Genomic DNA, 15,142 nt, shown 5'->3' with positions numbered 1-15,142 from the left:
CTTGTCAGCACTTTTAGGCAGGCTGGAGTATTAGAACATGCATTTGGCTGAACTGTTTAAACAGAATATATTCCTTACCATAAATTTTCTGTGCTACTGTAACTACAGAAATTCTCTTTCAAAAGCCAAACATGCCTACCTGATTTGCAAGTAGCACAAAGTAGCACTTTCTCTAAAATCTAGAGAATTATTGCTGATATTTCTGCCTGAGGAACCCATCTAATAATAATAGCAACATGTTTTCCTACACTGTGACTTGATTCTGGCTGCACACATTTCCATTCCAGCATCATTCATAGCTGTTTTTAACTTCAGCGAAAAGCAAGTTTTCATTTCAGCTAAGACCAGACATATCAAATTCAACTGAAAAAAATGTTGGGGAGGGAAAAGGAAGGGCATTTTGGCTGGGGAGGAAAATGAGAAGAAGGGACTGTTAAAAGAATAAAGTGTGAATTTTCTCTGAGATGTAACACTATCTTAGCAACAGCAGCAGCAACTAGCAGGCACAACTTTGTGGACTTTGTTTTTTCACCTCTTGGTTTTTTATCTGTACCTTCTGCTGTGTGCTGGGGAAGGAGGGAGGGAGAGAGGGAAGAGATTGGGATGGCTGCTGTGGCTTCTCAGCCCATGCCAGGAACCTCTTGGTACACTGGCTGCATCCCCACGTCCCTGCCCAAGTGAGCTCATGGGGCTCAGCTGGGCTCGCAGAGGTAGCGCGGACACTCAGTGAACACGAGTGTCATGGAAAGTCTAAGAGGGGCACTTGTTCCAGGGCTGCCTGGACAATGAAGAATCGGCTGCCACCCCCTGTCTCGCCCCCCAGCCCATGCCAGGGGCGGCTGCCGGCACATGAATAGCAGGACTGTTCCAGCAGCTGCGCCCTGGCTCCAGAGGCTCCAGGAGCACAGAGCGCTCCGCTCCGGCTGCTCCGGGGACAGAGACCTGGGGACGCAAGGATGGCCTCAGAGAGGGACAGCACCAACCCTCATGTGAGTCTGGCTTGGGGAAATATCCACCAGAGGGGGAAGTGGGAGGGAAGAGCCCCAATTTGAGGGGAAACATCCATCGCTTCTATCATTTGCTCCTCAGCTCTGGCAGCAAATTTCCTTTGAAAAGTCAGTTCTGCTTTTTTCCTCTGTTCCCCTTTGAAGAAAAACCAGTGGCAGGATGTCTGCGGTGTTCTGCCAAGAGCAGTTATGAGCCTTTTTCAAAAAAAATAAGGGTTAGAAGAGGGATATTACTAAAAAGATATGCTTTTTAGGGAAGGAAGGGCAGCGGAGGAAGAGATTAGCCTTCAGCCCTCAGAAGGAGGCAGCACATACTCTACAAGCTGCATAAGTCTGATCTGTCCCTCATCTCACAAAGCCTTTCTCTGTTTGGCAGAAAGTACTCTCAATCTGGAGAGGAGAAAAAGAAATAAATACAGCAAATACTGAGGGAGTGAAGAGGCCAAGGTTTCCTATGTACAGTTTACAGAGAAACAAAACTTCTTGGTGAAGCTCTTTCACTTCTCTGTGTTCCTACTCTGAGTGTTTGTGTTTTTTAAGAAGGGTGTTTCTTGTGTGCAGCGTGCGTTCTCAGAAAGGGCAACTACCCAAGGGCTGGGAAAAAGAGAGGAAATGGAATCAAAAGCCCAGATCACAAATTACCCATCAAACCTCAGAAGTTCAAATCCAGATCTGCACTTCAGACAGCTGTGAAGGGCTGAATATGAAGCATTGCCTAGGGCACAGCTTCCAGCCTGAGTAGGTGGCATAAGGGTCCAAACTTTGCAGCTGATTTTTCTGTCTGAAATTGTCTTGATCATTCTTAGACTTGGCAGTGGGGAAGTCACTCTGGGGTCACAAGTATTTTTCTTCGGCCCATGTCAAAGAAATTAAAATGGTAAGATTTGTGCCCTTGGAAATAATCAGGACAATGTTCCTTAACTAGGAAGAAGGACTGAGACTCCCCAGACCTGCAGAATGTATCTCCAGTGACATACTAGGTGCAGAGCAGCTTTTGAAGACCTGGGAGTAGCTATGCTCAATAAGAGACACAATTAGTGAGGAAGATGCACAGGTAGCTATGACAGTGAAAATGTACTTTATTAAGACTATATTAAGGGAGAGATAAATGTTAGTCTTTCTTAGAACTAGACAATAAGAGGAAAAATATAGACATCATTAAGCCAGGAACTGATGGTAAAGAGAGGACAAGAAAATTGTGCTAAACAAAAAGTCAAATTAACTCCCTGCATATTAAATCACTCCACTCAATGGAAAGTTTCAGGTCTATCATGGATTTAAAGTCCAGGTATAATAGATGAAAAAAATCAGCTTCACTGATTAAAAATCTTATAAACTACTGCAAAATTTTTGGTTTAGAGTTTTCTCTTTCAACCCACCTAGAGGCGTAAGTGAAGAGCCAAAAGTGATCACACCAACATTTTTACAATACTCAAATAAGTAAGTCCAGAAGGCCAAAGGTTCCTTGAGTTGCATGACTGAGAAGAACGTCCCATCTGTTTCCAGAGCAGGGAGGTGTAGAGTGTGCACCACCACACAACTGCCCCAAGAATAACTGTGCTGCTAAAGTTTCCTTTGTGACTCCTCATGGGGAAGCCAGCAGGCAGCACAAAACACAGGTGAATGCACACAGATTCTGGCATGCTTATGATCAGGAAATACAGTTTCAGGAGAGGGAGTGTTACCCACTGGTGTAATAAATAAAACCCCTTGATCAAACGAATCTAGTTTGGTTCAGACTCCAAAGGATGTGAAAGCATAAGCTGCAAATGGACCAAGAACTCCTCTGGTTTCCATCTGCTTTCTGAAAATCCACAAAGAAGCAGAGTTGACCCAGTGAGCACCGAGGCATGAGCTTGGAACACCAATCATGCGATTAACACATGAATAGTGAGCAACTTTTCCAAGACTCATTTATCAAGGAACAAAGTGAGTTGTGGGTACAAGGAGTCTCATGCATACCTTTACTATCACATGTAATTTGACTGCAAGCCAACCACTTTATTCTATAAATAAAGGCCTGAGTGAGCCTTCTTTGAGCTCTCCTGGCTAAGCAGCCTGACTGCATGGCAGTGATTTCCCCTTGCACTGTGACAACCCTCAAGGCTGCCTCTCAAAGCAGAAACCTTTTACCAGCAGCAGATCTCTGGTAAGTGATTGATGCTGCACATAACCCTGTAGTATGATAACTTTGATTTCTGCCCTGGTAACTTTGATTTTATCTCAGTAACTGTTTTTTCTTGTGCCTTGGTAGTTTGAAATCATTGTTCAAATGATTGTGCTGTATAATAACAGACTGAAGCTTGCCATCAAACATTTTAAGTCACATTTTTACAACATCATATTAAAACCACTTTCACAAATATCTTTGACGATGATTCTTGAAGTGATCTAAATCCCAAATAATTTGTTCATGACAAATTGGTGTAGTTGGCAGAATCCTGAATCAGGATTCAGGACAATAGCTGAGACAAGCAGAGAGTCCTGTAAATGATGTGACTTGACAAGTGTGAGGTAAGGGGAGGAGTGGTCAGTGGCAGAGGGAAAAAAAAAAAAAAAAGTGGTTTTCAGTGGAAAGCACATTTAAAACCCTCTTTTGAGTCCCTGCTCTGAGCAGTGAATGCAGAGCAGGTATCTTCTGGGAAGTTTCCAGCTGTGGGTTTAGGAAGATCTCGGGGAATGCGCACTGCACGCTGTAACGCCTGACTCACTCCTCCTCAAATCGCTCCTGGATGGAATAGCAGGAGCAGCCATGAAAGCTGACTGATACAATACAGAAATAGGAATTTTTATTTATAGACTGAGGGTCCTGTGTCTGAAGCAGTTGCCAGTACCTCCTAACATTTCTTACACAACATGGACAGGCTAGGCAGGTAACTAAAATAAAAACAATGGACCTTTGTCCTCATGTAGGAGACAGCAGGAAAAGGCCATCAAGATTTAAGAAGGCTCTAAGGAGAACTGATCAGTCCCCAATAGTTTTTTTTTTTTTGCTTATTCTGAAGCATGAACAGGAGCTCAATCAGCAAAATTGAAAGTGTCTGTAACAGGACTCCCACATCCAGCATGTCATCAGCCTGTGGAATTTGCCATCTCCTGGGGCAGGTTAGGAGGTCAAATATTGGGGCGAGCAAACATAGAAAAGGGGTCAGGAGGTCCAGTAACAATATTTACAGTTATGCAAGCTAAAAAAGGTACCTTCAAATTCCATAAGCCAATAGCAGGATAAAAATAAATATTGGAACTTTTCAGTTCCCTACAGGCCGTGGCACAATTGCTGACCAGACTACAAGAGGCAGCTTGCATTAGAGAAATTAGATACCAGCTCTCTGTAAGTGGCACCTATGACTGCTTTTTAACAGCAAGAAGTATCTCCCATTAATCCACTTTCTCCCTTACAAAAATTCTCTTGTTCTGTGTGTTTCCAAGGAGTCTGTTTTCCCATTCTGACTTCTAGGAAGACCAGCAAAACCTCAAATGGTGTAGAGAGAGATGCAAAAAGGAAATGGTGCTGAAATGGAAAAAAGACACAAGACTGTGCAGCCTTACATGATTTATGCCAGCCAGAAAAGTGCTAAGACAGTAAATAAAACTGGAATGAAAATATTTTAATTAAAAATGTTAGTTTACCTATTAAAAGGTAAAACTTTGACATTATTTAATCTGAATGATGCATTTCTCTCCCCAGACATCTCTTATTTGTGGCTTCCAAGTGAAACTTTCACCTTCCTCTATTAAACACCTGTCATTGACAAGAAACTAGGCAGAGAGCAGTATCCTGGTGAGGTACAGCAGAGTACATCCTGAGATAGCTGGGATCTGAAGAACACATTTGAGATAGAAACAAAACAATCCAACAAGAGCCCATCACCAGTTTCCTCATACTTCAGGAAACACAGGTTTACAAATTAGAAGTATGGCTTTGATAGAAACACTCTGGCTGATTTGCCTGTAGTTGTTTATGCTATTGCCCTCCTGACTCGCCTCCAGCCCTTTCACAGAGATTTGCAGGGGGAAGAAGGGAGGAGGGAGCCATGCAGGACAGTTCTTTCCAGCAGCAAAAGGCCCATTAAATCTGTTCAGCTGCGTACCTCAGCTGCTGCAGCTCACAATCTGACATCTCAACACAACCCTGTTTCATTGGTGACTTAAGCCAATGTCCCATTCTTTGAATGGGGGTGACTGAGACAACACCATTCCAACACTCCCAGTACAGCAGCTGATACTAAATGGCTCCACAGTTTTATTAGATTTACATTTTTATGTTTTCTTGCAGGGGTGTTCCTTCTGTACAAATGGGTGTTTAAGGGATGTGTGCTGGATGAAATGTCATCTGTGTTCGTACTGGAAAAGAGGTCATATATTGTATGTTGTGTCTTTCTTTTTATAGTTTCTTACTCTTTGGATAAAAAAAAAAAAAATTACAATCCTCTGGGATGAGAAGCAGAAGTAATACCTCACCATTTAGGGAATCATTCATACTTCAAAAGTAAAAAGAGTAAACAGCTAAAATAATCATTCTGGAAAACAGGCCCTACACTGAATTTTTTTGGCAGGAGTTGCTTCATGAGTACCTTGAATGGAAAATACATCTGTGGAAATAAAGACAGGTTTACAAGTAACTTGCAAGGAAAAAAAATATTTAAAGTAATTGCATAGTTTACTTCCAGTGCTCAGTTTTGGACCAGATCTACAGCAGGCAGACTTTAGAAAGGCAGATAAATAGAAGTCAGCTACAGGTCTAACAGTGTGGACTTTTCCAAAATGCCCATAAAACAATTGGAAAGCCCCCCCTTACCACAGTAAATCCCATCTCTCACATCCCACTTTCAGTCTAACTCTGAACACACACAGAGTGTGTTCACAGCTGGGCAAGACTTTCAGTTTTTTGGTGTTTTGTGGCTTTAACTTGTGCTTCAAGGCTGTGATGTGCTTACGAGTTCCTGGTTTGGGCATGTATTCACCTGCTTCTGCAGCAGCCAGTTTGCACTCTCCAGTGCTCCAGGACTTCTCCTCTCCTCTCCCATTCCTGGAACTGTGGCAGTCTCGTGTTGCCAACAAAGCAATGGCCTGCCCCAGGTGGCTTCAGCAGCATAATCTGGGCTCTGTAATTTGGGCCTGGATAGTGAAAATCTCCATTGAGAAAGAGCCTTTCAAAGAGAAATCTAAGTGCTTCAGAAAAATCCACTTCCGTGGCATCCTTGTACATTGTGTGCAATCCAGTCATCAAGAGTCTCAGGAGCTCATCTCACTGTGTTTTTGATTAACTCAGTTACTCCAGCCTTTCAAACAGGATCCCACTCCAGGGTCACACTCCATCACCTACGCCGTTCATTTGAACTCTGGCAAAGCTGGTACAGAGAGATAAATTCAAAGGCAACCAGCTACTTTTTGTCAGGGTTAATGTTCTGCTTTGCTGTCCTGCAGTTGTTCCTGGGAGGATCACACACCTGTCCCTGACTGTGTTGCCATGAGAGCATACAGACAATGGAATACCTCCTTTCACAGGCAGCTACCCCTCACTTCAGAGCAGTAATCTGGTTCAGGTCTTGGTGTAGGTTCAGGTCTTGGTGTAGCCAGTGGGAGAAGCAGGGAAGGCCCTAACCATAACAATGATTACTCACTAGTGGATGCCACCCAGACTGCAAGATTTCAGGCTGCTCCTTGAGAGTAAAGCCTTTACAGGGCTTTGGCAGAGATTCACTGTGCCCTAGTTAGTCAAAAAGCAAGTGTGAAACAGGTTATTAGACTTTGGAGCAAGAGTGACCCTATGCTTTTCTTCCCAGCTGCCAGGACCTGGAAGTGTGTGTAGCATTACCTGTGCTGGTGCCAGAAACCAGCAACACTCACACTACAACACAGACAAATGTGGTCACAATGTGCTGGGGAGAAAGAGACTAATTCTTGCAATTAGTACTAATTAGTTCTTGGTTCTATTGTCAGATGTGACATTTCCCCTCCTCCCTTTACGTTCCTCCTGCCTGCTCTACCTGGACATGGCCACATTTCCCACTTGGGGTGAAGTGCTTAGGCCTTTCCCAAACACTGGGGTAGTATTTTTCATCTTGGGTTTTAAGGTATCAGGGGAAAATGAGGCCCGTGTGGAGTTCAATATACCAGCAGTGGTTGATCTGGATCCTCACACTTCACCTTCTGAGGGGCAGTGAAGAAAAGCAGGAGTCTTTGTGAGGGACAGAGCCTGGTCCCACACTGCATTGGACATGTCTGATACCAGAGAACAGCCAGAGCCTAGGCCACAATAAAATGTTAAAAGTGGTGAGGGACAAAAAATGGGCTCTGTAAAAGCAATCTGATGAAGCCTAGACATTTCTACAGAGAAAATTGGGAGGGGTGGAGGGAATGACCTGGGTCAGGGGGTGCTGCCACATACCCTGAGGTAAGGGATGAGAACCCTAAAGCTTGACTGCTGTAAAAGTTTATTAAAAATAGCAGTATTTCTTTGTAAAGCTTGCACAACTGAAGCAGGGAGAGCAGAGGAGCACAGCCCAGGAGGCACAGGCTCTCCCTGTGGGGATGGGCAGGAGGTGAACTGGCACAGGACCTGGGTGACAGGATGGCACCTGTGCAGCACAGGAGGCTGAGGGGACGCTCAGGGGCCCATGACCTCCTGAGGGTGACAGCAAGTCAGCATGGCCATGGCCTGTCTGGGGGCAAGGACAGCCAGCAGCCACGCCAAACCATCCCAGGACAAGCCTCCTGCCACTCCTGTGCTGCTCCAGCAGCTTGGCCTGGCCTGCTCCTTGGCCACCAGCGTGACTTCCCTTGTTGCACCTCCTCCTCCTCCTCAGCCCTCAGGAACGCCGTCTCCTGCCACACAGCCATTTCACACACTGAGATACAGATCCACCCACACACTTGTGCACCTTGCAGATTCCAGTGCACAAGGAGTTTTGGTTGCAGTGAGTAACCATGTTCCTGGTCATGGAGGTGGCAACACAGCTCTCCTGTCAGGCCAACAGTAAACCACTGAGACGTCTTTGTGACTGGGAATCCTCTGCAATGTGAAATATCTGTTAAAACACAGCTAAATTGAATTTTTCTATCTTTTGTCAAATAGTTGCCCTTCTCACCTTCATTCCAGCCTGTGCCTGAGAGCTGATCCATGCACCGTTCTCCCTTTTTGCCCCCAGCTGACACACAGGTACAGCATTTTCCCTCACTTACCACTGAAAATGGAAGCCTCCAGTCCAAGACAGAATTTCTCAGCCCTTTCTGTAAAATCTGTATTATTTTGCTATGTTTCTCTTCTGAGAACCAAAAATGGGCAGCACTTCAGGCATACAATAACCACACACAGAAGTGTGAGCTTCTCCAAGTACAAAAAGGGTGAATGGGCATTTTCACTGCCACTTCCCTATGCCTGCCTTGTGAGTCAAGTGTTTATAAAACTGTCTCTGAGTAAAGGCAATACAAGAAATGAGCTCTACTACTGTAATCTAGAATGCCTCAGGTATGTAAACATTTAACAGAAACATTTGAACCAAAATGATGGAAGGGCCCAAGTGCAGAGGCTGCAAGATCCACATCACCACTTACCATACACCTTGACACACTCCTTTGAACTAGCCAAGCTACAATTCCTTGTCAAATTACATGAATCAGATATGTGACTCTGTAATTACAGCTGTGAAAACCATTATACACAGGATCTTAGAACTTTCTATCCAAAATAACCCTTGGGGAAGAAATTTCTCATTAAGCTGCTTGGGTCAAGGTTCATTGAGTGCTGGAAATTCTGGGGGAATCCTGTTGGCAGATTTAGAGAAACAAGAACAAGAAAATGAGATCATGTTTTGGTTTGTGGCTTCTTCATGCTCTCTTGGTTTTTTTCTTTATTTTTTCCCTAATATTTATGCATATTTGCAGGAGTTTTCTCTTTTGCAGTCACATAACTGAATAATATTTTGTGAGCTTTAAAAGAAGGCCCAAATTCACCACAGACCTTGATTATGTGACAAAAATAACTGCTCCTACCAATCTAACAAGAGCCAAAGGGTAGCCAACCATTCTTCTGTAACCTATGCTTTACTGAAGGAGTATTTCTGCAGAAAATAACAGAACAGAAATACTCTCCCAGGACTTGTGTGAAAACCAAGTTCTTCTGCCCCTAGTTTTCCAAGAGTGCTATTAATGCATATCCAATGCACATCCAAGAGTGCATATCAATGAATTTAATTTCACAATCTCCACATGGAGCAAGAGGTGTTTTCCTGCTATTTCACAGATATTAAGTCAAGGCAGAGATGGTTAAATGAACACTGATATACCCAAGGGCACACCAGTGGAAGGTGACAGAAAAGACTGAGCATCTCTGGATGGGCAAATTGCCACAGAGCAGCATTCTTTGGTTTCATTTTGCTCAAAGAGGTTAAATTCTTAATCTCCATCAATTCTTGAAGGAATCATTGAAGATTTTTTTTAGTCACCAGAGAACACTCTGTTACTTCACACGGTGTAAAAAGACCATTAACTGAAGCTGTCAATAAGAGACCACACATAATTCCTTCCCCTGCTGAATGTTAACTTCAACATCCCTTGGAAACAAATTTTGACACACTTTCCAAAGTTCAGGCACACAGCTGTGTTTGCACCTCTTTCTTGCTGGAACTGGAGTCACTCAACCATGCTGGTGTAGGACGAAACCCCAAAGCCAAAGTGAAACACACTGAAATACGTTAAACAGAAATTCTGACTCAGAATGACCATACGAGTTCTTGATGCAACTTTTCAACTTGAACTTTGCACCTCCTTCTGGCTGATTCAAGATGAAATGTTGCTGCACGTCCCTGTGTGATTTCAGGCTGTGGCCACACAGTTTTTGCTGACTGGAGCTGGAACAGGGAAGTTCATCCTTCCTCATGACCACCATCAATAATTACTGCTGCCTCAATGCAATGCTCAAATTGTCAAGACTGTCTGGGCTAGGAAACCTCCATTACTGAGTGTCTAAACTAACCCAGATCATTGTGAAAGAACTTGTTTCAGGGATATGTCTGGGCACAGACAGAAATAGCAGCTCCTTTACACAGGCCTTCATCTATCTTGCTGCAATGGGATAATTGCTTGAACTCTTGAATATTTTTTAGCTGGTTATCTTAGCTGAAGATCTAGTTATTCTATGATTATCAGAAGACAACAGATACACAATCTGGGTTCTTCTTCACTTAGTTGTAAAAAATAAGGCAAACAGTTAACAGATACAAATAGAATAAAAACTATTCCTACACAACATTGGCACCTGGGGTTTTTCTCATCTTTTGCCCATGGTGATACTTTGACTGGCAATCCACACTGATCAGGGAGACACCCAGCAAAGGGCTGATACCCTACAAGAAAATATACTGTGCTGCTGTTTTGTTTCAACCAAAACAGATTTGAACTCCATCCTCACGTGCTAGATTCTTGGGAGTTGACTCTGGCCCAATTCCTTAGCCAGCCCCCATTTTTTGGCACGTGGTTGTGAAAAAGTTGCCGAAGGCAGTTGTGTCAAAGGGCTGTTACTTTGCTCCTAATGGCTCCACGTACGGTCTGAAGGAATCTGAAGCGCTCGCGAAATGTGGTTTTCCCGCTGGTGTTTGCTGTTCAGCTAGCTCAGCAGCTCAACCATTTAAAACCATTGTGAGTGGATTTAGCACTTGGGAAATAATGCTGGCCTGTTCAGACCCAGAGAGGGATGGGCAAAGTCCGCTGGTACAATGAAAGCCCCTCTTACCCCGTTCTGCTGTGAGGAGCCAGGGTGCACTGGAGTTTGAGGGAGAAAACTACTCACATCCAGGTGATGCTACACAGATATCAGGTGAAAGAGACATGGGCCTACCAAAATAAAAAAGCTAATATGTTCAGAGGAAGGAATTACTTCAGTATCCCAGAAGCAGATTAAAAAAAAAAAAAAAGAAAAAAAAAAGAAAAGAAGAAGAAGAAAAAAATCCACACCAAAACAAATACACCAAAACCTCACTAAGTATAGGGAGCAAATCATGAAGGAGAAAGAAAAAAAGAGGAGCACAGCCCCAGAAGAGAGCTCCAGCGGGATGTGTTCCATAAAATGACAGTCTATGAATGCTAGTAAGCCAAATGGGGGGATCAGATTCAGAGTCCCAGAGGTCTCTGTCCCCAGAAACCAGAGAAGATGGAGCCCCCCACGTCCTCCTAGTCTGAGCTACTAATATAGCAAGAGGTGTGTTTCGTCCCTGAGCTGATCTAATGCCCAATTATTCTGCTGAGACCATAAAAAAAAGGAGATAACAGGCACACTGTAGATCTGTATCCTTGTGCAGAGATTTGAACTCAGGACCAGGCTCAGACAAGCAATTCAAGAACAGATGGCAACAGGTCTTGGTGGCTACTAATTAGATTGGCTTTTGGTTAGTGATGTGGAGTTGAGGAGTCTCTGATTCATTTCCAAAGCCCTCTGCACTGCCTTCAGCCACGAGCCTCCAGCTGAGCGACTGAGCAGAGTCAGTCTTACAGTGTTCAGATTTTTGGGCCATGCCCAAGTGGCAGCTCTCTTGCAGGACCCCCTCTGGGAAGGGGAACGGGCTCAGGACTCGGCTCTGGGCCAGTGTGGGGGTGAACTCGGGTGTTTAGGGCCAGGGGGAAGCAGGAACATCCCAGAGTGCTTCCTCTCTTGCCTCACTAACACTGCACAAACAGGGACATTGTCCCATCTGTGGGATCTGTGACTCAGACACTTGGCCAGATGAAGGGAAAGGTGTCCCTGTCATTACCAACAGCAAAGAATGGCTAAAAAATAAAAAAAATTGCATCATTCCGTGGCTGCAAATGATAACAATACATTCCTCTTTATTCTGATCCAAAAGCAATTTTTTTCTTCCTTTGTTCCCCTCCCTGTGTTTTCCTATCTGATGAGAACTTGTTTCTCAGCTAGGAGCCCAGTCAGTCTGTTATTGGTGTGCCTAATATCATTTTTATGTTCCTCCCATTTTTTTGTTTTACATATTATCAAATGACTTATGAAAAGTAAAGTTCAGCCAACCAAACCTCAAAGGAGTTATGCAAGAGCAAGTAGCCCTGAGCTTTACCACCAGCCCTGTACATCAAAGATGCACGTCCATGGATTGATAAATCTGTTTATGGGGTGCGTTGTGGGTATACAGAGATGAAGATACAGCTGGCAGGTGCTGTTCCCAGTGGCTATCCCTAAATCAGAAGGCACTGTCTCTAGCCCTGCTCTTGACCTCTCTGAGAACTGAGGGGCAGTATCTGGCCAAGTAACTCCTCCAGCTGAACCAGTCAATTCCATGCAGATGATGCAATTCCACACACGATACATTTGTACCCTGCACGCTGACAAAGTGCTTCTCTCTCCTTATCGGCTGCTCAGTGGGCGTAATTGTGAGGCTGATTCAGCAGAAATGAGAGCCATGCTTGTGGGAAGTTTGTGTCAGGACCAGCCAAATACACAGGCCAAGAGAAGGCAGTGATTTACTGATCACAATCTTTATATGGAAAGATCTATGGGCTTTAAAGGCCCTCTTCTCCTTTTGGTGCATTGTGAAGGACAGGCAGGACCCTGTGACTCCTCCTGGTTGGGCTGTAGATGATATTTTGGGGACCTAAAATTGTGGGTACGTTGAATCTGTTACAAAGCAGCATTCAGTCTGCCTTTTGCCCAAGGCACACACGTTACATACACAGTCAATGCTAACATGTTGGTACCTGTGAGCAGAGGGAAATTCACATTCTGTACTCGAGTGCTGCAGGAGCTGAGGCATTGAGATGATGGAGGGAGGGCAGAGGATGGATTGCAAGGTAAAAGGCCTTCAAAAGGCCCAAGAAAAACAAAAATTTGGTGCCAGGGTCAAAAACTGGAGAGAACAATTACAATTATTTCACTAAATATTAATAAGATCCCCTGTCAGATAGGGATAAATATATATTAAAAGTCACTGGTCATGATAATCATATTAATGAGTGAAAAAAAGCTTCTTTTGCCCACTTTCTCTGGTCATGCTGGCAGCAGAATCAAACAGAGTATCAGAGTGCCCAAACAGAATATGAGAAGTCATTAATAAGAAAAAAAGAGGCGAATTGGCATTTATTTTTATTGGGTTTTGTTTAGGGTCTTTTTTCAGGAAAAAAAAAAAAATAAAAGGACAAAAGATTGTAGTGTGTGCACAGAAAGGCACCACAAAACCCCAGGACTACTGCACAACATATTGAGAGTAAAGCTGAGCTGCTCCAGCAGGGGTGAGCTCTGCTGGGGGAGGCAGAGACCCAGAGGAGAAGGGTGTGATCAGGAGTGAATAAACTACAGGGATAAACTCCTCAGTCATTTCATGCTAGGTACTGCAAATGTTTCAGCGTGTAACTAAAACTGGGAACTAACATGAGCCGTTTGTCTAAGCCCATGCCAAGTAAGGACCCCCACAACAGCCCTGCAAACACAGTCATCCAGTGCCCAGGCTGTCCACGTGGTCCAGGATTTTTCTTCCTCCTCCCCAACTCTTTTAACCCACCTCCAACATTCAGGAGTTCATTTGGACACAGCTTTTGGCTATCCCCTTACAAGAATCCAGCTTCAGTACACAGCACTTACTGAGTGAACCCCACTTGAAATCCAGAGCATTTGTTCTGCACCAGTGGTTCCCACTTCTTCTGTCCCTTGGCCATCTTGAAAGGAGAACCTGCAGGATAAACTCTAGGTACAGTGAGAAAGGAATCCTAAGAAACTCCAGTTCCTGCAAAGTTTTGTTTTCCCACTCCAAAAACATGTTCAGCATCTGAATGTGAATGGTTTTTTCAGAACAAGACTGTGTTTGCAGAATCTGGGCATTCAATTGTCATAGAAATTATTCTGCTTTAATCTCCTCCCATTCCTATTCTGGCTCTGAGGTAGTTGCTTCCCCAGCACAGTCTCCTACTGAGGAAGGCTCCTTTGCTACACCCTTTTCCAAAGGTCTCTCAAAGCAACAACTACTCAGGAGATCTCTGAAAGCCACAATTGTCACTAAGGGGATTTGGGCCTCCCTTTAATTTCTGCCATGCTGTACTATAGCTCCTCATTATAAACTTAGCTCTTAAAGGTTCTTTGTCTCTTTGCAGGGTTGAAAGTTGCTGACTGAATGTCTGGGTCCAATTTTCCACCAGTCCTCCTTTAAATGGCCACTCTCAGCTATGCAAAGTGTTTGCATAATGCTACAAGGTCATTCACACATCAATCTTATTTTCCATTTTGAACCTGTTTTGCAAAGGGGTTAATGAGGAAACAAAACACAACCTGAATAATAAGTCACCAGAAAAAAACACTATCCTAGAGCCAGAACAGCAGTTCCTGTCACAGAGGGAAGAGGATGGGCATTTTTCTAATCTGAGAATGTAATTCCCAGGGACGGTGTATGAGAAAACAGCAGTAATCTACAGAACACCCAGGAACAGTTGTTGAAAGATTCCCAGGGTGTTACTTTTGGCAGGACATCAGGTTCCAATAAAACCCTCTGAAAACACTAGCCTAACAACAACAATAATAATAATATTTTACACAGATGAAGAGTCTTTTATCTGAGGCTCACTGCAAATGATGAACGGGCTTCTTGAGCAGAGGTGAATAAAACTGATGCTCCACAGATACTGACACTGATTTGGTGATGTGGAAAATAGGTTATTGTGTACAGACTTCAGAGGGCACACAGAAAAGAGTTAACATGCATAGGCAAGCTTGGGAGCATTCTTTATGGTGAACTTACAGGGATATTATATTGTATTTTTTAATGTTTTCAGTAAACCAACTGCTGGCGTTCCACATACACAATCTGAGCACCTGTACACAAATCAAGTAACCAATGATTACATTGTGCAAACACACAGAGCACTTGCTGAGTTCATTCACAGCTACTTCACTCTAATGTGAAATTCTATGTACTGTGCTTCAATTCCTCCTTGGCGTGCTCTTGTATGTTTTCTGAGACTAGTCTGGACTTGAAATCTGTATATAACCACACATAAGTGCATGAAAAATTATGGACCGGAAGTGAGAGATTGGTGTCAGCTGCACTTGAGCTGCTAGAGGTTTTGGATCCAAAATTTTTCACTGTGAGCCATTCCACAGTGTGGCTACCTTTCACAAAGCCTGACATTCTGCATCACTCTGGGTC

The 15,142-nt window shown here is 43.8% G+C and overlaps 1 protein-coding gene across 6 annotated transcripts in view; it reads left to right on the top strand.

Moving 5' to 3' along the window:
- The first annotated feature begins 705 nt into the window (after positions 1–705).
- The window catches only part of NINJ2 (ninjurin 2), a 48,849-nt gene continuing 34,412 nt past the window's right edge, over positions 706–15,142 (top strand). Inside the window, exons 1-2 of one of the 6 annotated variants that reach the window (XM_041484331.1) lie at positions 706–989; positions 4,260–4,338. In XM_041484331.1, coding sequence (XP_041340265.1) covers positions 850–989; positions 4,260–4,338 — 219 coding nt within the window. In that variant the 5' untranslated portion in view covers positions 706–849. Of the gene's footprint in view, positions 990–3,062; positions 3,157–4,259; positions 4,339–15,142 lie in introns of those variants that run through there. The other 5 variants (XM_041484332.1, XM_041484334.1, XM_041484336.1 and 2 more) reach the window with 5 other exon arrangements.

Source organism: Pyrgilauda ruficollis, unplaced genomic scaffold, assembly GCF_017590135.1.
Source record: "Pyrgilauda ruficollis isolate IOZ18807 unplaced genomic scaffold, ASM1759013v1 scaffold66, whole genome shotgun sequence".
NCBI classification, from domain to species: domain Eukaryota; kingdom Metazoa; phylum Chordata; class Aves; order Passeriformes; family Passeridae; genus Pyrgilauda; species Pyrgilauda ruficollis.
The sequence above is the reverse complement of the archived record's forward strand: the minus strand, read 5'-3'. Positions and strand labels throughout refer to the sequence as shown.